Below are 24,979 nucleotides of genomic sequence, written 5' to 3'. Positions count from 1 at the left end.
GCCCTCGGTGTGAGTCCTGGGTTCAAGCCCGGGGCTCTGCCACTTACCAGCTGAGTCACTGGGAAATTTTCTTATCCTTTCAGCGTTAGTTTCTCTTCTATGAAGCAGACAACAACACCACGTACCTCACAGTGAGAGAGTACACTATAAAACAGCTGTGCTAAGTCAGCCCCAATAAATGCTTTATGATAGCATCATATTCAGGGTGGGAAAGTCTGAATCCCAAGATGATCAGTATAAGATACCTGCAGAAGGGACAGAACATTCAGAAGAAGACAGGAAAGGATTAAACTCAGAGATAGCCATTCTATTTCTGCAAGAACTAATCTTGACTGAGATAACCCTAAACGTGCCACTTCCTCTTTCCTAGAACAAAGAACAATTAAAAACAAAAAATGGAATGCTTCATGAATTTGCATGTCATCCTTGTACAGGGGCCATGCTAATCTTCTCTGTATTGTTCCAATTTTAGTATATGCGCTGCCCCAAAGAACAAGTTTATCATCTGTGAGAACTTCCATCAAAGTTTCCCTGATCCGCTCTCACTTGTACCTAGGGTTTTCCAATTCTAAGTAGCAGCAGCGCTGCTAAGGGTGAGGAAGGGTGGGGGAGGGGTTAGGAGGCACAGATGTCTACCTTTACACAAATGACCTCAGGAGTGCCATCTCTTGAGATACCAAGAAGCTAAGGGTTATGGCTTGTCACCCCCAAGAAGTGTGATCCCTGCTCCAACTCATTAGTCTTGCTTCTTGATAATATCTGCTTCCCCACTACCAAAGCTATCCCTAAAAGCAACTCTTACTCCCTTGAAAAGATGGACCAAGAAGAAGGTGCAAAGGGTAAGAGGCTGGCACAGTAGTTTATATTTCAGGATCTTCTTAGATCACACCGTCATCACCATCATCATCACCCCACATTATTCGGTCATCAGTGTTTACCCAGCATCAGAACTGCTGTTGGTTGGCTGCTGACATGCGGCCCAAGACAGCAGGGACCCCACAGTGGTCTTGCATCCTCATGTTTAACTCCACGACATACCTTGGAGAGTACCCTCATGGTAGTTGCTGCCTAAAATTGGCAGGCAGTCACTCTTAGAAATGGTTCAAGAGAATATTTGATGAACGTTAGGAGTAAGAGAAGCCAGACACCAAAGAGGATATACTGAGTGATTTCATTTATGTGAGGTTCAGAAATAGAGGAAGCTGGTTTCTAGTTCTAGAAGTCAAAATGTTGGATGCCTTGGGTGCTTGGGTGGGAAAACTGGGTGATAGAATTTTTTTTTTTTTAACCAGAGTGCTGGTTAACTAGTGTGTTCACCTTGTAGGAAATTTCTAGAAACTGATACTCCAACAATTTTATTGAGAAGAGGAGGAGGAAGTAAAGGAAAAGAGGAGAGAAAGGAATAAAATTAAAAACAAAGAGAAATAAAAATTTAAAACAAAAAAAGTGAACACAATATTAAGAACCTGAAAATATGGTCAATGTCATTAATTAAAATCACAAAGAGCTATCACTACATACCTATTAGATCAACTAACATTAAAAATGGTGATAATACCAAATGCTGATGAGGATGTGGAGAAACTTGGTTCCGTACATTGCTGGCGTGAATGCAAAATGGCATTGCCACTCAGGAAAATGATTTTTGCAGTGTTTATCATATGATTCAAAAATCACACACTTGGGCATTTATCCCAGAGACAGATAAACTCATTTCACGCAGAAAGCTGTGCACAACTATTCATAGAAGCTCTAGACATAGTAGGAAACATTGCAAACAACCTAAATGTCATTCAATGCGAAAATGGTTGAACAAATTTTAGTATATCCTAGAACGAAATAGTATTCAGTAATAAAAAGGAACACGCCCATGGATCTCAAGGACATTTGCTTAGCGAAAAAAAGTCAGTCTCAAATGTCACATACTATATGTTTCTGTTTACGTAACATTCTCAAAATGATAAAACTATAGAGATGGAGAACAGATGACTGTTGCTAGGGATTCGAGCAGGATGGAGTAGGAAGGGGTGTGGGTATAGAGAGGCAAGTAGCAGGAGGGGGTTTCTCTGTGGTGATGGCACAGTTCTGTATCCTGATTATGATCTTGGTGGTTTCACGAGTATGCACAGCGGGTAAAATTACATAGAACACTACACACACACACACACACACACACACACACATGCACACACACATACAAATGTGGGCAAGAAAAAAATGAACTTCACTTAGTGAAAACTAAACAAGGTCATCATCTAGCACCAATGTTGACTCCCAGCTTTACAAGTGTACTACACCTATGTAACAGGTCGCCAATGGACCGAACTGGATGAAGGATATAAAGGTCTCTCTGCAGTATTTTTACAACATATTATGAGTCTACAATTATTTTAAAATGAAAACTTTAAAATAAAAAAAAGAGAAGAATCTTCAACCCCATCCAGTTGAGATTAGTCACATACATGCTGGAAAATGCTGCTCCCCTCAGGCAGGGTTGTTACCCTAAAATTCCTATCTTAGTGTCAAGCACTGTCAGGTGAAAACACACAATCCTTGCATGGAAGTACACCTACAAAAATGTTCTCCAATGGAGAGGGAAAAGAGCAACCAAATTACGATTCTTAGACTCACTGGTTTCTCTCTCTTGCATGATTTGTGTAGCAGCTTTCACATTGACTTAGAATTTCAGGTTCTTCTAAAACTGTGATCTTCATACATGTGTAGAAAGATTTTCTTAAATATTATGAGAACCAAACAGAAGAACTGAAGTCAAGCTACTTAGGGAAAACATCTGAATTGAAATCAGTATTGGAAAAAGACTGAAAAGCTTAGGTTGTCTCAAATTCCAAACAGCTTTTATTGACAGTGGCCAGGAAGTCAGAGGCGCTCACCAAGATTTCCTTCTCCCTAAGCTACAAGGAACGGGAGCCAATGTCTTCCCAGGGGGATTGCTTCTTTCTGGGAGAAGAGAGTGTGGAAAATACAACTTTAATCCAGAATAGAGAAGCCATCTTCCTTCTTAGCCTGCTAATTAATAAAAGTCGAACTTTAAGAACATAGTTCAAAACATAGGATAGGTTTCTAAGCCATCACTCATATTTATGTATTATTTACTCTTAGTTGAAATTGCATGATTAGTCAAGTGATAGATAAACTAACCCTAAAACTTCAAAAGCCTTTTTTCCCCCCTGTAATCAGGAGGAATTTAAAAATCCTGTCATGTTAGCAAGTATCAGCAAGTGTTGTGATTTGTCTAAACAGGACTTTGGACACCAACTCGCTGAATATAATCCGAAGAAAAGGGAAAAATCTTGTCTAGAACCACCGGAAAAGCCACTGGGGCTGAAACAGTCAGGGTGTGAACTTCACATGGGGCTTCATCCTCAGACTGTATTCCTGGGCCAGTTCCATTCCTTTGCCACCAAGAGCACATGCTGTTTGTTAATGTTTCTTCTCCAAGATTCAGGGATTCAGGGTAATGATTAGTGACAAGTGAGCAGACAGAACCAAATGGTGGGCAGGACCCACTGAGAGCTAGGTCAGGGGTGTGGCTAGAAAAAAATGTGGAAGGGCCATCCTCACTGGGCCAGTTCAATCATGTGTTTCCGTGTCTTGGTCTGAGGCCCAGGGGACACAGATATGCCCTGCTGAGATCAAGGATGTGAAACCAGAGTTTATCCAGCTTCACAAACTGGGCAGTAATCTATTTTTGAAAAAATGATATAAAAATTCTTTCCTGTTGCTATTTCTCAGATACTCTCATGACTTAAAGTATTAATTAAACATTAATTACAATGTTACTTAGTTTTCACTTAGATTCTCTCACTAAGTATAGTTTGCAATCTACGTTTTGCTATGGACGCATTTATAATCATTTTTATTTTGAATGAAAAAAAAATATGGCCTGTAAACACTTTTCTTTTACACACACACATGCACACGCCTACTTACCATTGATTTTGAAAAAGAAATCTGCCACTACTTTGAGCTTACTGCTTTTAAACCATGCATTTAACACTCACAAGACTGAAAATTTTAAAGCCAGAAAGCCTATGTGGGGCTAACAAAGCCTTTCTTATACTCCTCCTCATCCTGGGAATCCCAGTTTAGTAACTTACCTGTGCACTGTCAGTGTCCCCACCAGTCAGTAAACTCCTCAGGTACAGGAGCCAGGTGTTACTGAGTAGTTCCAAGGCGCAGCCCAGGGCTGGGCACGTAGTAGGTATTCAATCACCATTTCATAGATGGAATACGTTAATTTATTAGGTATAGATGGGACTATCATCTTCACTGGACAAGAGTGTTGCTATTAATAGGTTAGCCCACTACTATTTCATTATCTGTATATATACATATAAATGTATATAATATGTATAAATATAAATGTATACCTGTATATATATGTATACACACATATATTTTTTTTTCAGTTTTCAGTTAAAACAAACTGTTCCGTGAAGAACTCCAGACTTCCTAAATGCTTTGTTGTCTCTCTTGGGGTTTTGAGGGGAAAATAATAACGTGGCACCAAATCTCCAAAAACCATGCACCCTAGAATTCGTGCCCTTGGGTAATCCTTCCTATATTAAATCGGAGTTGGGCCTATATGCAATAAAGGAATAACTCTGCAGGCTTGGGATGGTCAAACTTTGTACTTTCCAAAGAAAGGACTGACCCTTGACTAGCTCCTGGGATATAATCTGTAAGACTTGGTATATTCTGTCTGATAAGAGTGCCTTTGTACCTCTAGGGCCTTAAGCCACAACCAGATAATTTATGCTAACTATGTGATTTATGGTAAACACCTGTTTTTATTCACCTGGGACTCTGGACCATGCTGTATCACTTTGACTTCAGGAGGGGACGGAGACTGAGTAACTAAGGTCAGCTACGTGGGCAGCCCATGCTTATGTGACTGCCCTTTAAAAAAACCCTGGACAACAAGGCTCAGGTGAGCCTCCGTTGGCCACACTTTGTACATGTTATCACACATCACTGCCGGGACAATTACGTGTTATCTGTAAAACTCCACTGCAAGAGGACAGCGGGAAGCTTGCACCTGGTTTCTCTTGGACTCTGCTCTATGCTCCTGTTTCCTTTGCTGATTTTAATCTGTATCCTTTCACTGTAGCGAAAATTCACTGTGAGTCTAATAGCTTTTCTGAGTTTTCTCCTTCCAGAGAAGCTTCAAACCCGAAGGCAGTCTGGAGGATCTTGCACACAGCCTATAATTTGCTGTAACCAGTCGAACCAGGAGAAAGTGATGCTGTGCCTCTTCTGGGCATGTGCCTTAAGGAGGCCTGGAAGCTTCTGCTCCTGTGCTTTTGGATACCCTGAGTAAACAGTAAGTAGAGACCGCGGGAAGGTCTAGCCATCCCAAGGGCATAGCTGAATTTCTAGATGACAACAGTTCCAGCCATCATCTGACTTCAGGACTCCAACAGAGACAACTGCCCAGTTAAGCCCAGTCAACGCACAGAATCATAAGCAATAACCAAATAGTTGTTGATTTAAACCACTACATTTTGGGATGGCTTGTTAGGTAGCAATAGATAACTAAAACCAGCAGGAATGATAAAATAACTGAAGAGATTCAGAATGTAATTGGCTAAGAGATCAGACATAAGGAACTGTCAGACACAGTTACTTGAGCAACGCAACCCAAAACATTATTCTTAAATTGAAAGCAAGAAACAGTATTTTTTAAGAGGACTGGGATTTAGTAAAATTCTCTCAGGCTGCAGAAATCTATTATTTTATTTAAGGTTCCAGCCTTATTTTCATAGCTTAGGTAAAGACTACCTCATGTAAGAATAGTCTTCAGGAGGCTTCAAAGCTTTTCATGATTTATTTAATTTTACTCTGAAAATGAGACTATGAGGTCATTGAATTTATCCAAATTTTAGCGATACGGAAGGGAGCTCCCTAGTAGACAAGGAGCTGGAAACACTGGTTTCAGCTGCTCCAGCACACTCCCTCTGTACACTGCTGGGTTCTACCTGGCCACCCTCCAATGAGTCCTCAGGAGGAGAAGATACCAAGCTCTTGACACAGTGTTTGAAAATACTATGGAAAGTTCCCCTTGTGGATTTCACTGCATGTTCCCCAGTGAATATTTCAGCAAGCTAAAAATGTGACTTGTCAGTCATGAGAAGACCAAGTCCGTATGATCAGGGAACAGCAATAATGCTGGAATTTTATCTAATCATCAGCAAGTGCTCTTCGAGGACATTAAATGTCTCATACAAATTTGTAATTTGCTTGGCAAGTATTTATCTGTTAATGAAATGTAACCTTTTAGAAGAGAGCTGACAAGTCGCTTAGGATGGGGTAAGTAGTGGCTCCTGCCGGGCTAAGCAAAGCCACCTTCCAGGAAAACGGAACCCAGATTTCTTACAAAACCCCAGTCATCCCAGATAATGGCGACAATCTAAGTAGGTGAACTCAGAGTTTTCACTTCCATGTCTTGTGTTTATATGTCCCATCAGGCACTTTTAAATGACTTAATCCATCTGGAAGCTTTCAAATGGAATAAAACAAAGTACAGAGAAGCATATTGTTTTGGATCATTCTGTGAATCGAAACACATACTTTAAAAAATCAAATATTCTTTCCTTGTGTTAAGAACAAACCCCAAGTGCCTTATCAGCCACCTTATTTCCAAGAGGCAGAAATACAGTGCTGCGGCTGTTAGCGGGGAAGGCAGAGAATTTCCTCAGCCACCCATGAAGGAAGATGAGAGGTCTTATCCACTGGCTGGCTGCTCTTACAGAGACTGCATGGAAACTTGGTGGACACAGAGCACAATGCTCTAAACTAAGGAACATATCCCAAAGCACAGATGTTTTTCTCTTAACTGTGAACGCTGGCTGACTTGTTCATACCCTTTTTCAGTGCTCAGCAGACAGGACGTCTTTGGAGTGAACTGTCCCCTAGAACTTGGGGCTGATATTCACTGCTAGATGGAAAACACATCGTTGGCTAGACAGACGTGAATCAATATTACACAAAAATGTTTCCATTTTGGGAAATTCCCTGAGATAAAAGTGTCTTTCTGGCTCTGGGCACACGTAAGTAACCATCAGGACACCTAAGTAAAAGAGAAAATGTATTTTCAATGGTTTGCCGTCATAGTGATACGTGCTTATAAACTCCTAATATTTTCCTACTGTTCCATTTTGGAAGTAGAAAGTTAACTCATTTTTCTGTTTAGTGCCTCAGTGACGTCATTAGGTGGTTTCTATAAAGACTTTAATTGATTCACAGCAAGGAAAATTATTCCAGAGCTAAGATACAATTTTATCTATCATAAACAGCACAGAGTACTAAAACATGCTTTGAGTTTAACAAATTATATAGAAGCTTTATGCCCACGAATGCAATAGATCAAGTAAAACAGTGATTTTTCAAACACTGCAAAGTTCAGCTAATTTAGATAATGCAAGTTTGGGAATGCAAGATTGGTCTAAAATGTAAAAATGTTATAAATACTATTAACATGCTAATTTTGTTTTCTTAGGATATTTTAATTTCCTAGCAATTAAATAACTTAATTTTTTTACCACAAATATTTCATCATATGGACAGACACTCATCTTTTATTTATTATCTGACAAGGTCGGTATGCTAAATTATAAATTAGCTTAGGTGCTCTCATCCAGTATCTCAAGGATAAATTAAAATTCACAGTAAAAATCCAGTTGATATGTACATACCACCAAAAATTCTATTTTAATCCTTTAGTGGGGAAGAATCCATTAGAAAATTTAAGCTTTCTGTTTTTTTTTATTAACATGGTGAGAGAAAAAGAACTTCCCAGATAATTGGGCATGAAAGATACTTACTGATATGTAAGACTAAAAAAGCATTATTTCTGTACCATTAAAGCTCCTAACACCTGAACTTCTTTTAAACTAATTCTGAGTAGTATATGAAAGGTCTAATAATCAGAAAAGCACCAGACTATTTTTAAACTTACTGGCTCAGAAATTTCCAGCCTCTAAACCTGGAAAATGGAAAGTTTTAAATCGATGCCATACCTTTTATGGGGAACACATGGTGAACTGCTGCTTCTGTCCTGGTTTCGTGCACGTAGAGCATCTTATGCATCCACGGAAAGACCACGGGGGCGGGGCAGGGGCGCACTGTACCGCAGGGGTCAGCGTTCAAAGTCATCGTTAATTGAGAACACCTTGAATTGAAGTTCCAGGAGGGATAGAAATTTGAGCCATGAGATACTCCCCAATGAGGAGCCATGTTGAAAACTTCCTAAAATGTCTTTGTATAAAACCATATCCAGATCTTTAGAGAATAGGTCAGACCTGTATCATTTAAATAACTTCTCAAATGCCCCTATGTGATAAACCATTTCAGAAACACCCTGCCCACTCTTCTCTGAACCAATGACATTTCTAGATTTGCCTTTATCTATACCACCTTTAAATGAAAATAAAGTTTTATTGATATCCTGGTCTTGACACTTAACAGCTATGTGACCTCAGACAAATTCCTTAATTTCTCTTACCTTAGTTTCCTCATCTGTAAAATGGTGCAGGTTGTGGCAGGGATTAAATGAGTTACTGTGCCTGGCACATAATGTCCACCTCTGTGATGTCAGTTGTTAACCTAGTATTACCACTCACCTATCATATATTAACTTATAATGTTTGCAGGGAGGCCATCAGCACAAAATTTTAAAAAAAATCAATTATAACACGATTCATGATTTTTTTCCCCCAAAATGTAAAGACTCAAAATTTTAAAGATTGTTCATAAGACTCCAAAGTGACTATGAACTTGGCTCAGAATTATCTGTCCTAAGCACGTTTGGATTTTTTTCCAGCTTTCCACCCCAAATAAATTCATGCACAAGGAGAGTCAAAAATGAACTTGCTAATTAAGACTTTCTTGCTGATCTTTCTGAAGCATCCCTTCCAGGCACAGGGTTGGTAAAGAGATGAATTCCCTCCAGAAGATGATTCTGAGAGATGGCAGCAAACAGACTTCCCTCCTTTGGGAAACTCCTCACTGCCTTCCTGAAATTAAGGGCTGCTCTCTCTCTCTCCCATGCACATTGACTGCTACCCTGAAGATGCAACTCTATGATCCCAAAGTACCCAGACTGATCTAAATTTACCCCTAGGTCCCTCTCTCTGCTTGGTCCTGTCTACAGCTAGAGATGAGCAAGAAGCACTCACCAACTGCCCAGGCGCCCTGTTTTCTACCCTCCCTCTGTTGAGAGAGATCTGATAAGAGAACAGGATGCAGCCAGTAGCGCCCACAGAACACACTCTCAGGTTTCCCAAGCAAGGGAAGCAGAGATGGTCAAGAAAGGCTGCTAAACTAAATGTACAAGCTATTCAGTAGGCTCTGAAGCTAGAGGAGTCAATTCTGCAGTCACTAGGGTATCGCTGTAACATACAGTTATCGCCTGTTGGCCCTGAAAAGTGAGAACAGTCATGGAGATGGGTTAAAGAACTCAACCCCTGGAAGTTTTAGTTGGAGGACCTTTCCTGGTGAGCTACTATTTTAATGTCATTACTCTGGGAGGCAGGCAATTTCATGGCAAAAGAATACACTAAATCATAGACACAGTGACAATGTAGTATTCGGTGCTGATGGCCAAGGCTGTGATTTCCTAGGTGACAGAGTTGGCCAGCAGGTTTCTATTTCTTCTTTACAAAATAAGCAAATGCTTACTTTATCATTCACACACCAAAAATTATGTTTTAGAAACAACACACAAACTGCTTGGAATGCAAACATTCTTTGGTTTACTCATCAAAGTAGCAATTAACAAAATAGCAAAAGCCTTAGCAGTTAAATAAAAAAGTGACAATCTTTATTTATCTATCAAACCTTATAAAACATTGAAATGCATTAATTTTCATTCTCATGTCCTGTAGCAATATCCTTTCTTCCTTTTGCCCCTCAGCCCCCTAAATTAAGTTATTCTGATGGGCTCATCCCTAAAAAAAAAAAAAAAAAGGTTTTATCATTCTTAATATCACTTACTTTTTATTGTCCCAACATGGAGAATAAGCTAGATTTCCTCTTTGTCTGTTGCATTTCAAATGGATATGAGAAAATGGAGATTCTATCAGCACATTTTCAAGATAACAGGAAAGTTAAGCCCTCAGCAAGGATTTCAAGGCAATGGTATGCCATTGTCATGTTTTGGCAAGTGATCACGCTTTGAGAAGTATTACTGTTGGTACTGAAAAAGAGGACTCCGTTCCAGAAGCACAGGCTTATATTAGACATGATTCATAATGGCAAATACAGTTGGTTTCTATAAGATTGATTTCAGAGAAGTAGTTTTCTATTTTTCTGAGGGTTCTATATGACTGCCTTAATTCTTGAATGTCTTAATTCTTAATTAAGACAGAATTCTTGAATGTCAATGACAAAATCTTTAACAAAAGAATCCTTAACAAAAGGTAGCTTTGAAAATGGGATTGTTTCAAAAGGAGAAATGACAGTTAAGAGAGAGTTCTTGGCTTTTTAGAAAAGGTACAACATATATATAGTAAGGAGTAAAGGTGAATTCAAACACATAATCCTGTACACGTTAGAAACACCCAATGTGTCGCCAAAACAACTGCCCTAAAAAGATGTCTCAAGGTTTGGAGCCACACGTGTTTTTCTTTATATAACTCAATATTTGCATCATGCAACTATACAAGTTTCCTGTGATCTGTTAACCGTGAGGAAGCTTTTTACCAGAATTTTTGGCAATATGCTCTTCTTCGAATAAAACAAGCCTCACAAAACATTATCATTAATGTCTGACAACTGAATTGGGCAAAGTCTTTCTGAAAGATGGGTAATCTTTAAAAAAGAATTATTCTTTTTTTCCTTCATACATCAGCAGTGCTCCATCTTCAAACAAATCACGAGCAGTCACAATCTCAGCCACATGCTCATATGTTCTCTTCATCCAACATTTTGTTGATACCATCACACAGTTTTTGTAAGTGGGGTTTGAAATTTCCAAAGGGATTATACAAGGCAGCCAAGAAATCACAATCTGAAAAGTGATCAAAGACGTTATTAACCCGTCCGTGTGACTTGGCAGTGAGGTGACGCTGGATGATCTGGTGCAGCATGTCTCGGCACTCATTTAGCAGCCTGGACAACACGTTCCGGTCAAAGGTGAAATCCACCTGATGGAAACTGACTGCGGTCATAGCAAGTTGGTGCACTTTCTTCTTAAATTTCTCCATGAGTGCGAGCTCGTCTTGGTTAAACTGATTATTCCTGTAAAGAATGGCCAGCTTGATGACTGTTTTGATGAGGTTTTTGATGATCTTCTCTGCCTCCTTCTTGTTTTGGGTGTACTCCTTGGTCACCCGGTAGAGCTCATCCAACACTTCGCTGCTGGTGTCATCGATTAAGGTGGTAGCGATGGATTTGGACACCATTTTACCCAAGATCTTCTTTTGTGCCTGAACAGCCAGGTTTTTGGAATTAAAGACATCTGTGGCCACTAAAAACAAAGGGGAGGGGGAGGATAAAAGATCAGTCAACATCAGCAAGAGAAGCAAATTAAAAATCTGAAATCTGAAGGAGTATTTTCCTTCACATTTTCCCACCATTTAGTTTGCCTCCTACCTGCTGACATGAGTTTATGTTCTGAAAGGAACTGAAATAATTTTCCTACGTTTTGGGGGATTAAGTTCTCATTTGTGAAATGAACAGGTTGTTGTGAATAATCTTTAAGGTTTTTGGCAATTCAGGTGTTTTATACCTTCTGTTTTGTAGTCAGTGCTTTGTTTAGATGTTAAAGAGTTCTGATTATCAAGATAGTATGTCTCACAAGGTGACAAGTTTTTATGCAATTTTAATTTTTCTTATAAAATTAAAGCTAAAAAATTAGCTTTAATTTTATAAGAAATACATAAGAAATATAAAAACTCCACAACTGTTCTTTGAGCAACAGTAACCAATAACAATTTAAAGAAACACATTTAAATGTAAGAGTGATAAATGACAAAGCCATGATATTGAGTGGAAGAGCCCTGCTTCATAGTTCAGCTGCAAAAAGTCTAATTTCCCAACACATTGGCTAGCACCTACCAGTCTGATCATCCTAACCACTTTGAATTTCAACTCTCCAAGTTGAGTGTTGGAAAGAAATATTCCTTGGAGAGCTTACTGTCACTTGTTATTTCTAATGAATGGCCATTGTGCCCTTTAAATTTTTATACAATATTTGGAGAATTATGTTATTTATAATTTTTATTGAAGTATAATTGGTTAACAGTGTTGTGTTAATTTCTAATGTCTAGCATAATGTTTCAGTTATACACATATATATATTCCTTTTCATATTCTTTTTCATTATAGGTGATTACAACATATTGAATATAGTTCCCCGTGCTATACAGGAAAAACCCTGAGGCTGGGAGGATATATAAGAAGAGTTCCTCAGTGTGGAACTACCATGCTAGACTTGAAATTTGGAACAAAGTAGCTCATGGTATATATAGTATAGGTAGCTGCCAAGTGGTTCCTAATGACTAGGACACCGTTTACACACAGATGTAAACCCTGAAAGAACACCATGACTGAACTAGAAATAGTGCCTTCACCAATGTCGGTATTTAAACTAGTGAAACATGAACTGAAACTGCAGAAAAAGAACTGAAATATATTTTGAGAAAGAAAAGGAAAGTGAAAAAGCACAAGAAATAGCCAAAAGTGTACAGCTTAATTTGCACTAAAGAATTTATGTCAAAATGAATGGCACACAAGTAGTTAATATTACATATTAAGACCAGGGACCATCTTCCATTACTGAACTTCAGATACAGATCTCTACAAATAATAAACCTAACTTATATAGGAAGGGACACCTGCAAATTTTCAGATACACAGTATATAACAAGGATTTCAGGAATTTATTTTGTATAGAGTTGAAAGGTTATTCTGTTTTACATCTATTAGAATGTGGCAGGGTCTACAAACATCTCATCTGTGATTTACTGCGATGCCTGTTAGATGGCAATATTGTACCTTGTGAAATAACTGAAATCAAAGGGAGAGGGGTTTGAAAGATTCCTCTGTGCTCCTTTTTCCAACGATGGACTTCCAAGTTCATCCTCTTTTAAGCTACTTTTCTTATTAAAACTAAATGTCCCATTTAATTGCAAACATAAGGACAAAATAACTCTGCAGGGCAGTCCTTTAACTTCATGCAAGAGAAAGCCTGCTGTTAACTAAGCAAGATTGTTTTCTGAACCAATTCTGAACCAGGATAGAGAAGCTGATCTCTGAGGCTTTCACATTTGTTTCAGAGGAACTTCAAACCCTGCTCTAGAAACACAGCAGCAGCAGCTTCATACTCTGATTTTATCCTTTGGATTATATCAGCACAGTCATCTTTGGAAACGAGGATGAAGCTCTTTTCTCCCTCTCCACAGGAAAGACATGCTTACAGGAGATTTCTTTCCGAGCAGTAGTGAAGGCTTTTTTCAGAGCCAACTCGGGGTTGTGGCTGAGCGTTGCTGGCCAGGACTGTGTGGTCTGTGATCATGAAATATGACAATTTTTTTTGCAAATTAACTGCCTTTAGCCTTTCCTGCTCAGACTCATTTGTCAGTTCCACATCCTTCATTAGATGACTTAAAGGCCTGGTGTAGCTCAGAGCTAGTCCTGGACCAAGTTTTTCTCCTTCACTCTATCCTCACCTCTGTGTGATCTCATCCATTCCCATGGCTTCAGATATCACCCATGTGCCTACAGTCCTCCTACAGTCAAAATTTAGCCCTGACCTCCTTTCCAGGCTCATTTTGCAAATACACTCAAGGTTTTTCTTTTCCTTGGCTGTTTTGCAGGCATCTCAAATGTACCATATCCAAAACTGAATCCTCGATTCCCTCCCTCCCCCAAAGCGCTCCTTCTCAAGTCTTTACTATCTTAATTAATAGCATCCTTCCATGCATGTGCCCAAGACAGAGACCGGGGAGTCATCCCACCTCATCCCCTCCATTCTCCAGTCCATCATCTAGTTCTTTCCACTCCACCCTCCAATTCTCTAACATCTATCCACTTCCCTCCATCTCCATGGACAACAGCTTAGTCCACACACCTTTCCAATCACTTTCCACACAGAAGCCAGGGCTTTTAAAAGTGGAAATTAGAAAGTGATGCTTCACTTAAATTCTTCACTAACCGTCACACTTCCCTGTTCCTGAAATCCTCATCATTTGCCTCCATTTTTATTGTCTGTGTTTCCTTAATAGAATCTAAGCACTTTGAGAGCAGTTGTCCATCTGATTCCCCGTGTCGTCCCCTGGGCCTATGAGGGTGCCTGGTACATGGCACGTCTGACAGAAGCAGAAGTCAATTTCCCCCTCTCTTCACTATACTTAAATACTTCTCTGTGAAAACACGCTGGCCTGCAAAATAAGAGTTCTAAATACCTATGTGGGTGTTTTGTTTGTTTTAAAAGCTACAGAAACACATATTTGTTTTACCTAGTTAAATATGTGGTTTTCTTCCTTTTAAGTGCACCCCAGAGTGTGGCTTCTCTGTCATCAATCAGTTCTTTTACAAAGGAAAGATTTATTATGCACAATGAGAAAACATCAAAGGACAATAATACAAATATTCAGCGTAAAAGCAGGGAACAATGGTTCCGACTTGAGCTACGGTGGAAGATTAAACATAGGCCCACCTCCCCCTCTGCCTGGATCTTTGATGAAACATGTAACCAGAGATACGCCGGGAAGCAACTAAGATGTATGAATAGGAGACATTCTCAAAGGAGGAAGTCCTGAAACTATTGGCTCACTTGTGTTTGAAAATATGCATGTATGTGTTGACTAATGGACAATGATACCTTATATCAAGCACACACAAAAGTTAGGGAGGGTATAGCTCAGTGGTGGAGTGTGCGCTTACCATCCACAAGGTCCTAGGTTCAATCTCCAGTACCTCCATTTAAAAAAAAATTAAATAAATAAATCTAATTACTCCTTCTCAGCCCCCCAAAAAAGCTTTAAAAAAAGAATGAAATAAAAGTTTAAAAAAATACAAAAAAAAAGGATTACCAGTATGTTAAAACTATTTAAGACTGTTTATAGAAATAGATGTGAATGTTATTTTTCACCTACTTATCTTGCTGCCCCTCCTCTATGTCTAGCTCATTTCTTGACATAATCAAATAGTCCATTTCAGCAGTGTTTGCTGGAAGGCAAACTGCTATTGAGGGAATCTTGGTTTAAGTATCACCAATTATAAATTTGGAGATAAACACTAAAGTTAAAGATATAATGATCCCTGTATACAACGAAAAAAGGGCTTAGAAGTGGGGGGGGGGACCCAAAATCTTTGCATGACATTAATTAATGAAAAACTATGGTTTTCTGGAGTTAACAAAAATGACCCATAACATTGCTCCAAGAAATTGCTAATATTAGTGAAGTCCCCAAGTTACTTTCTTTACAAACTCACCAGCAAAGACATTAATTTCTTTACCCATCAAATTTGTTATACTTGGAACCTTTAAACAGTGACTATAGGTGCACATATATGTCATTGCTAATTCTTGCCTAGTTACAATTGGATCCAGAGGGCCCAGTGTTAGGAAGGATGGAAAAGAAAACAATTTGGAGAGCACGTCTGGCTGTTGGGGTCTGTTCGTGAAAGTTCATTATACAAATATATAAAACCTTAGCTCTCTTGCAGTTTGAATTACTCCAAATCTAAATGGGGCTTAGCAAAAATACATCTTTGGGGATAAGAAAGCGCCCATAACCAGCTGTCAACATGATCACAAGAAGTCAAATGGCTTAGAGTTGACCTCCCTACCTGGGGATTTGGTAGGGCTCCAGGAGAAAAGCAAAGAATTATTGGGACGGCTGGTGATGTATCTGTGACGCCAGCCTCCACACTCAAAAATCCCAAAGTGGGAAATTCAACAGGATAGGGAAGAAACAACAAACAAAAATAGAGCAAGAAAAAGGGAATGAGAGGAAGGGAGAGGGCCACGGCCAGCAGAGATTCAGATATGAGCGGGGCTGACCCTGGAAGTGTCGGAAGCAATGACGGTGACAGCAAGCTTAAGGCAACAGAGAAAAGCCAAGAGCAGGAACCTTAGCCCCCAATCACCCTCAGGTCACACAGATGGAGTCCCCAGCATCAGAAAACAGTCTTGAGAGAATCAGTACATCTGGGGGCCTTAACCTGATACTAAATGCAAATTGTGGTGTGCATGCATTTCTCTGACCCCTGGTGGTTAAAATCCAATGGCATGTCTCAACACAGGGACAAGCTAAGTCATTCATTCCACCCCCGCAGAAGTACATGCTCATCTGAAAAGGCAACATAATAAACAAGACAAATGTGAGGGAAGATGGTGACTTTGAAAGGAGTGAAGAAAAAAAAAATCACTGGGTGGTTTTCAGTGGAGTTCTAGGAATTGTAAAGCACCCCCTTTGCAGATTTCTCTTATTGTTCTTCACGTAGCTATTTGACAATCTGCAAGTAAATCTGATAGTATTGCAAAAGGCTCTTGTCCATACAGATACAAATACATTTTGCCTAGTGGAGGTACAGCTGCTTCCTCACTTTCTTGTTTGCCTGTGTTGCACTTGAGATTTTCCTTTAAAATAAGAGCTCTTACTGATTCTGCCTTAATTAATGAGTTAAATCAAATCTTTGGCGTGCCCATTTTGTATTTTTATGAGAGACATGAGTTTACCTTCTTTATAAGGTACCCTTGAACACATATTTGATTTTTTTCATCAAAATCATATAAAGTGAAAAAAAAATTGCAGCACATATAACCCTTTGGGGAGAATGAGTACACATTTCCTGCGGCAACCAATTCCCCCAGGGTTCTGGAAAGAAAGTCTTTATTTTGTAGCTAATGGTTTCATGAACTGCTGTACTGCTCGGGGATAACACCAAGACTCAGTTTCCCTGCCTACAAGATGAGAATAAGGATCCTCACCTCTTGGAGTTGTTGCAAAGACAAATGGACATGAGCCATAGAGAAGATTCTCACCCAATGCCTGGCCCAGAACAGCTTTATCCACAGGTTTGTCTAAAGAACTTAACAAACTACACTTCAAATATTTTCTGATGCTCTTGAGTACTGAGCAACATCGGTCAAAATCAATCCACTCCTTCTGGAAGTAATACACAGCCGAGATATGCGAAATGCCAGATGGTTGTGTGAAAACAGACACCTCACATAGTTCAGTTAATGAGTTATAGATCCTTTTCCATGAAGACGTTAGAAAAATACATATTAAAACTTTCTTTATCAGGGAATTTCTCTCTCTTTTTTTTTTAAAGGTGTTGAATCTGTTGTTAGCAAATAGATTCACTACCACAAGGATTCTGACAGGTAGCATAAGTGTACTTTGCCTAGAGAAAACTAACCCATGGAGAACAGAATTGAACAAGAGGACAAACAGTATCAACGTCCACACAAAGCTGTGCAACAGGCAAAAAATGTAAAGGAAAGGGATCAAAAATAAAGCCAAAGTGAAAACCCACCTTGGCCAATAAGATTACCTGATAAAGTCACAGCTTCTCACCCAGAGTTTCCAAAGCTTCCCAGAGAACCAGAGACTCTAAGGCAGGGACTCCTTCCTAGTAGGAACAGCATGGATGGAAACAGAAGTTCAAAGTCAAGAGTCCTGAGTTGGAGACTTGGGTGGTGTTTAACTCCTTCAAACCTGTTTTCTCATCTGCTAAGAGGGATATCATTTCAAGGTGGCATGGCTTTAGTGAGAGTTAATGTGTTACAAATCGGAAAACACCCAGCCACGTGCTGGGCTCGTGACAGACCACAAATGCACGCTGAGTTTTGCTCCCTTATTTAACACACTTGAGATGGAGAAGCAGGGGTTCAAATCCAATATTTGCACACACTGTGTTCTTTCTACCTGTTTCTTCTTATATCTTCCATTTTCCAAATTTGTGGACAAGGGAAATTATGTCCTAAAGAAAACACCATGAAGTCATTCCCTGTGCGATCTCAGGCTGTTTCTGTTGCTTTAATTCTGGAATCTTTTCACCAAGATTTTGGGTTCCACTGTCTGTCTTTTAATTCCCATGGCTTAGTTTTGTGATGATTTGGAAGTTGAAAATGAAAATTCCTAAGTTTAAATACCTTTAACTTCATATTAGATTCTATCTCTGCCCCCTGCCCCGCCACCCCCCCATCATCACCCCCCACCCCGTTTAATTTGCTCTAGGAATCATGTGATGTCTTGATTGCTTCCTGCAAGGCATAAACTCTGACAAGATATCCTTGTGGCCTCTAGGTCCACTAATACCAGGATTGGAAGAAAGCTGGATGGTATTTATATGAAGTGGTATGGTTGGAGCCCACGGAATGTCAGTCTTATAAATATTAGGACAGAGGTTATAGGAATAGAAATGAATTTTGTGGTTACCCAAAGTCAGAGTGAGAGGTTTACAGTTATGAGAATCTACTGGCAGCCACCATATTTTGAACTTTACTATATTATCCCCAGAACTGCGCAGAATATGCATTATCTTATGGAAGCTTCACAACAACTCCAAGAGGGAGGTTATTATTATCCTCATTTACAGACAAGGGAACTGAGGCCCAGAGACATTAAGTCACTTTTCAAGGCCATACCGTCAGTAAGCGGAAGAGATGAGCTTGAACCCAGGTATGTCCAATTTCAAGCTATTCTCTTAAGAATTATGTTAACCGACACAAGCTTAAGAAAAAAAAAGTTCCCTCTTGAAGGTATGGGAAGACATAAAAATATTTAACTAAGTGAAGTGAAATAAGAGAGAAAAAATAGAGATCAGGTCTCCCTGGGGGAAGGAAATGGATTCCATAAGGCAGATCAATCCAGGCAGGCTTGAAAGAGCCTGTATTTCCAGGGAAAACCCTAAGTAGTTTTAAAACATTTTAAAACCATAATTAAAAAAAAAAATGCTTGCATTACTCAAAAGCCCGGATGTAAATACATAAAGTGAAAAGTTTCTCTCAGCTTTGGAGAGAAGGCAGCAAGTGTGAAATAGAAGTCTTTATTTAATTAGGGAGGGAGGTTCTGATTAGAGCAGTCGTATAGAGTTTATCATCCAAATGGGATCCCTTTGAAAAGGGTACTACTAGTAATTACACTATATCAACAAATCCATGACTGTCCCAGCAGGTAAATGTAAGTGGTCACTAAAGACTACTTACGTGCTCAAGACTAAAGAAGAAAGGGTCAAAAGTAGAGTTACCCAAATATTTGGGACCTGAGAAGTTTCTTAGGAACCCCACAAGAGCACTAGCCAGCTTTTATTCCAAATTATGTTAAAAACAAAAACCAAAAACTGAATTCTTCAAGAAATTATATTTAAATAAGTTCAGGAAACGGTGTATATGAAGGTCCCATTTGAGTTGCAAAAAATGTACTAATAATATTAAAGGTCTTGGGCATTAGTGCAGTAAAGGAACCAACTTTAGTTACCAAAGTTTTCCAAACTAACTTCACAGAGGACCCATTAACAAATTCGTAGGATAAGGTCAGTGAAAATAAGTGGCTAACAAATTGACCTGGGTTCTTGCCATCCTTCTGGAGCGGATTCACAGTCGTCTTGTGCAAATAGGAGAGGGCAAGACAGGCAGTCAGGGAAAGCCAGGCAACGTGGTGACTGTGAGTATGAGGTCTAAAGGCACACTGTCTGGGTCAGAAGCCTGGTTCTTCTACCAAGTGCTCGTGTCCCTCAGGCAAATCACCTAACCTCTCTATGCCTCAGTTTCTCCATGCGCAAATGGGGATCCCTGAGGTTTTTATAAGGATTGAATGAGAATAATCCATATTAAGTGCTTAGGTCAGTGCCAGATAGAAAATAACTGGGTCAGTTAATGTGAACTCTTATTACTGTTCTCATTGATATTGTCATCCTTATTACTAAGGTAGATATTGCTGAAGTTCTGCTGGGAAGGGATGATACAGTCTTGTGATCATGACTCGTGAAATAGGAGTGAGGGGTGAAGACAGAACGTTAACCCAAAGATATGAATCATTCAACAAAATTTCTGAGTGCTGGGCACAGAAAACAAACTGTGGTTAGGAGGGGGGGAAGGGAGGGAGGGATAGATTAGGAGTTTGGGACTAACAGGTACACGTTTCTGTGTATAAAATAGGTAAGCAACAAGGATCTCCTGTATAGCACAGGGGACTGTATTTATAATTTCTTGTAATGAGACGGAAAAGAATCTGAATATATATAACTGAATCACTTTACTGTACACCTGAGGCTAACATTCTAAATTGACTACTCTTCAGTAAAAAAAAACAAAAAAACAAAAAAAACTTTTGAGTGTTTATAATGTACCAGATACTGTGGTTTCAAAGATAAGTATACTTTCTCTCCAGGAACTTAGTCTAACATGGGGTAGGGGTGAAGGGGAGATGGGGACATGGCTAGGCAGACTGCAAAAAGCAATGGTAGCAAAGAGAGGAAACAATAATTTGGCTGGAAGGGGTGATGAAGGGAAGCTAGGTTTGAGGAAAGGTTTCACAAAAGGAGATTGACCTAAGAGACTGACTTGGAAGTAAAAAAGATTCTGCCTTGCAGAAATAAATGTGACTGCATTCCAGAGCTGACCTATAGAATTCCTACTGGCGAGTTAGGGATTAAGATTCTGCCCAGCAGTGTATCTTTATGTCAGAAACCCCAGGATGCATGGAGGTCCCATGGATTTCAGAAAACCTTTAAACACAAACTATGTATGCAACTTGTTGTCAAGGCCCAGGAACATTCACTACAAAGGGACTCCGTTTCTGAGAAGGAAGGAGCAGGGAGAGGACTGATACAGCGGGTATTTATTTGGGCAGCATCCTCCGTGGCATGGGCCATCTGCATCTGAAGAGTCTGGAGCCTTTGCAGAAATACAGATTGCCAGGCCTACAGAATCAGAATCCTCGGACTGCAGTCTAAGAAGCTGCATTTGTAAGAAGCACCCTGACGGATGGTCCTAAAAGAGACGGAAGCCGGAGCCCCTTCTCTGAGGTGTCCTTCTACAGTGCTGTACTGCACAATTTTCAAGTAGACATACTTTGGCCATGAAGACATGCTGCAAGTAGCCAATGAACAGATGTAACTCCCCCTCCAATGTTGTTTTTCACCAAAAACTAGGTGTGATCTTATGCACAGAATCCAGAGAAAATGTTTACAAAATAGAATTTATTATATTAAAACCTCAAAGAGAATGAAAAGTTAGTCTCTTTAAATGATATGTCATCCAAAATTTTTAACAGGGACTTATCTAGGTCTCATATGGGTTTGAAATTAAATAAAAATGTCCTACGAGGGTTGATACCAAACTGACTTTAGAGAACTATACTTTTTTTTTAATTTTGTTTTTTATTGAAGTGTAGTTGATTTACAATGTTAGTTTCAGGTGTACAGCAAAGCGATTCAGTTATACGTATACATACATACATATTTTTTTCCAGATTCTTTTCCATTATAGGTTATTACAAGAAATTGAATATAGCTCCCTCTGCTATACAGTAAGTCCTTGTTGTTTATCTATTTTATATATTCTTTTTCTTTTTAAATTAAATAAACCCTTCCTTATTTATTATGTTGGATTAGGGTAACTTATGTTTTTTAAAAAGACTTTTCAATTAAGCTGGGTTTATTTCCATATTTTCTTGAGGACATGAAGCCTTTCCACTGTTTATATAATCCAAGCTTCCACCAGTCTGTAGAGGCATATCCTCCAAACAAGTTTCATGATTTTTTACACTTTTCCACCCCCATAATTCTCCCATCTGGCCAGAGGCCCTGGCTCCTGATGAATATTTATATTCACACAGTGCCTAGAAAACCAGTAACAGACTTGAAAATCCAACACACTAGACAGCAGTTTAGTTACTGAATCAGCCCCCAAAACTGGCATCAATGGTCAACACACCCTTTCTGGCCTCCTCAGGCTGCTCCTGGCTGTATAGTAAAATCAGACAACAAAATCACAGTTGACATGTGTGTGGCGCTCTGTTGTTTGCAAAATATTTTCCCTCTAACACTTTCGTATGTTTATGAAAGTTTGTTCTGGTTTGGTTCTCTCATTATTACTTAACCTTGAGGGAACCAGATCCTAGAAGTCGAGGGACTTGTCCAAGGATATTTAATGAGTGGCAGACCTCAGGTACATTGCTGTCAACTACGGTGCATGGCTGCTCTGTAAGAGAAGTGACATTAATAAGAGTGTGTGTGCTATGTGTGAATTTTCTATCAAATGCCATGATGTTGCTAAGCCGGCTGCCTAATCCCACTTCTTACAGTTTATCTGCTCCCGAAGATAAAGCAACTCCTTGAACCAAAAAAGCAGGAGGATGTGGGGAAGGTATAGCTCAAGTGGTAGAGAGCATGCTTAGCATGCACAAGGTCCTGGGTTCAATCCCCAGTACCTCCTCCAAAAAATAAATAACTAAACCTAATTACCTTCTCTACAGAAATTTTTTTTAAAAAATTAAAAAAAAAAAAAAAGCAGGAGGACAAGTCTTACACATTAGAGGAAAAAAAAAAGCTGAAGAAAAACTATGTGTCTACCGTGCTCCCTTCCTGAAAAAATTCTGCTCAGTCTTTAAGGCTCAGTTTGAATGCCACCTTTTCCAAGAAGTTCTTCCAAATCCAGTGGCAAAGGAATCTCTCCATAGCCAAAGGAGAGAATAAAGCATTCCTTCTAACGGATTTTCTGCCTTGTGGGAGAGTTAAATTCCTATCTTATCTTACTTGATCATGATCCTTGACAATGGAGGTCCCACTCTACTCATCTCTCTGTTCCTCAAAGTGCAGAACATGTGCCCTCCAGCTACCATGGAGAGAACTCACTCCACTGCTCTCATCTGCTTCAGTGGAACCTATCACTCTCCTATAGCGATTCATGAAGATGTGTCAGGAAATCAATCAGTTTTATGCATTTAGAGCTTAACCAGTGAGTTTACTTGTACTCCATGAACAAAAATATAGTCCTTCCTATGGGATGTAAAATTCTTCATTTTAAAGGAGAGGAATCTATATAAAAGATATGCATTTTTCTTTTTTTGTCTATTATTGCTCTTCTCCCCTGTCCTTTGCCAAAACATACAGAATAACCAGCCACTTTTGTTTGATGAAGTGACCATATTTAGCTAACTCAATCCCTACAGCAAATCTGGAATCTTCCATGCAAATATCCCAAACCCATCTGATTGAGTATTTTCGGAGCAGTAACCTCTTGGCCTTGGCTTGGGCATCTCTCAAATATGCATCTTGGCACAGCCTCCCAACATTCTTGCGAAAACCTCTCCCCAATAACTGTATTAAAAGGTTAAGCTAGTCAAGCTTTTTATAGCCATGTCAAGTCCTCAGAGACTAGATCTTGTTAAAGGTATGCAAATGGTGAGAGGAGATTTGCTGGGCCTTTAAGTGAACTGTCTCCTTCTAAGTATCAAGATACACTGAAGCAAAGAAATCCCAGGATAAAACTCTGAAAAACCCCCAGAGGTTTACAGAAGCTGTGTGCTTACTGCCTACTTTCAGCAGAGCACTTAGATTCTCTGTCAAGTACTTTCTGCTCCTCTTACTGATCTTTTCCCCCTGCTCCAGTGCTCAGGTATCCCACTCTGTTCTACTTAGATCAGGATGCCTTGCAGAGGCCATGACCTGGACACCCCATTGTTGGGCCTCTAGAGTGATGTATTGTTCCAAGAATTAGTGGTCCTTGTTTTTAAAAATTGAAAAAATGTAACCTCAAAATCTGTTTGATTTTGTTTTTCTTTTGAATAATCATAAGATCTGACCAAAATGGGCCCACCTTCCCACACAGCAACAGTGGTCCTGAGGTAAATTGTGGCTGCCACCTTCAGAAGGAGAATACCCTTTCCGGTTTACCACAGGCCCTCCCTGGCCATCTTCACACACTCATGCGCAGTGCCCAGGCTCTATAGTCATGTGTGTGGATGGCCCCTTTCTTACAGAAATAAAAGTGACTACATTTTAGAGCCAACCTACAGAACTCCTGCTCTTTAGAAATCAGAAATTCTGCCCAGCAGTGTACCTGTATGTCAGAAACCAAAGGATGTGTGTGAGTCACAGAGATTTTACAAATAATTTAAACCTAAATTATGTGTAGTCAGTGATTGTCTAAGGGTTTGCTGGAGGAAGAGGTAGGAATGTTAAGAAGAATAATAATTTAAGGGGGGAGGGTATAGCTCAAGCGGTAGAGCGCATGCTTAGCATGCACAGGGTCCTGGGGTCAATCCCCAGTACTGCCTCTAAAAACAAACAAACAAACAAACAAACAAACAAATCTAGTTATCCTCCACCCCAAAAAAACAATTTGTGTCCATGACACTTGTTATTTAGTCCCAGGCTTCAGGAAGCTACTTTTGGGCACCAAAATCTCCCCCTTACTTCTACAGAATGTGTTAACTGGGTCACAGAGAGGTGGTGAGTTTGCCAAATTTATAATTTCCAGAGAGAAAGTGGAACTTGGATTTTCCACACGAATTTGGAGCTCGACACAGTAAACAGACTTTCAGCAGAAAAGCCTCCTCCCAGTCAGTCACTCATTCATTCACTCAACACATTTTTTAATGAGCACCTACTGTGTGCCAGGGAAAGTACCTGCTCTCCAGAAGCACAGACGCTAGTAGAGGGAGACCTAAGACACAAACAAACAAACATGCACAAAAAATGTCAAGTTGTGGGGTGGGTAAAGCTTGGTGGTAGAGGCTATGCTTAACATCCTGGATTCAATCCCCAGTACCTCCATTAAGGAAAAAAAAAAAAAGGTCAAGTAGTGGTAGGGGCTAGGGAACACTAGAGGGCATGTTTGTGTTGGGGAGGCGAATGGGGGTGAGAGGAGGTTGTGCTACTTTATTCCGGGCAATTGGGAAAGGCCTTTCTGAACAGGGGATATCTGAGCAGAGATGTGAAGGAAGCAAGGGGGGAACAACTTAGGTGAAATCTTACTCCCCCATAATCCTTCCCA

General features: G+C 39.6%; 1 protein-coding gene and 1 non-coding gene across 7 annotated transcripts in view; both read right to left on the bottom strand.

Annotated features, from left to right (window-relative positions):
* Positions 1 to 389: 389 nt before the first annotated feature.
* LOC116152414 (U6 spliceosomal RNA) lies at positions 390 to 494 on the bottom strand. The gene has a single exon (XR_004136045.1). It is a non-coding gene; the product is annotated as a U6 spliceosomal RNA (small nuclear RNA).
* Positions 495 to 9,819: 9,325 nt separating this feature from the next.
* The window catches only part of TNFAIP8 (TNF alpha induced protein 8), a 119,924-nt gene continuing 104,764 nt past the window's right edge, over positions 9,820 to 24,979 (bottom strand). For 4 of the 6 annotated variants that reach the window (XM_031448877.2, XM_064483410.1, XM_031448876.2 and 1 more), the window contains exon 2: positions 9,820 to 11,488. In XM_031448877.2, coding sequence (XP_031304737.1) covers positions 10,923 to 11,488 — 566 coding nt within the window. In that variant the 3' untranslated portion in view covers positions 9,820 to 10,922. Of the gene's footprint in view, positions 11,489 to 17,529; positions 17,608 to 24,979 lie in introns of all 6 variants that reach the window. The other 2 variants (XM_064483408.1, XM_010997966.3) reach the window with 1 other exon arrangement.

The sequence above is a fragment of the Camelus dromedarius genome, chromosome 3 (genome assembly GCF_036321535.1).
Source record: "Camelus dromedarius isolate mCamDro1 chromosome 3, mCamDro1.pat, whole genome shotgun sequence".
Lineage (NCBI taxonomy): Eukaryota > Metazoa > Chordata > Mammalia > Artiodactyla > Camelidae > Camelus > Camelus dromedarius.
Note: the sequence above shows the minus strand (reverse complement) of the source record. Positions and strands in the feature narration are given on the sequence as shown.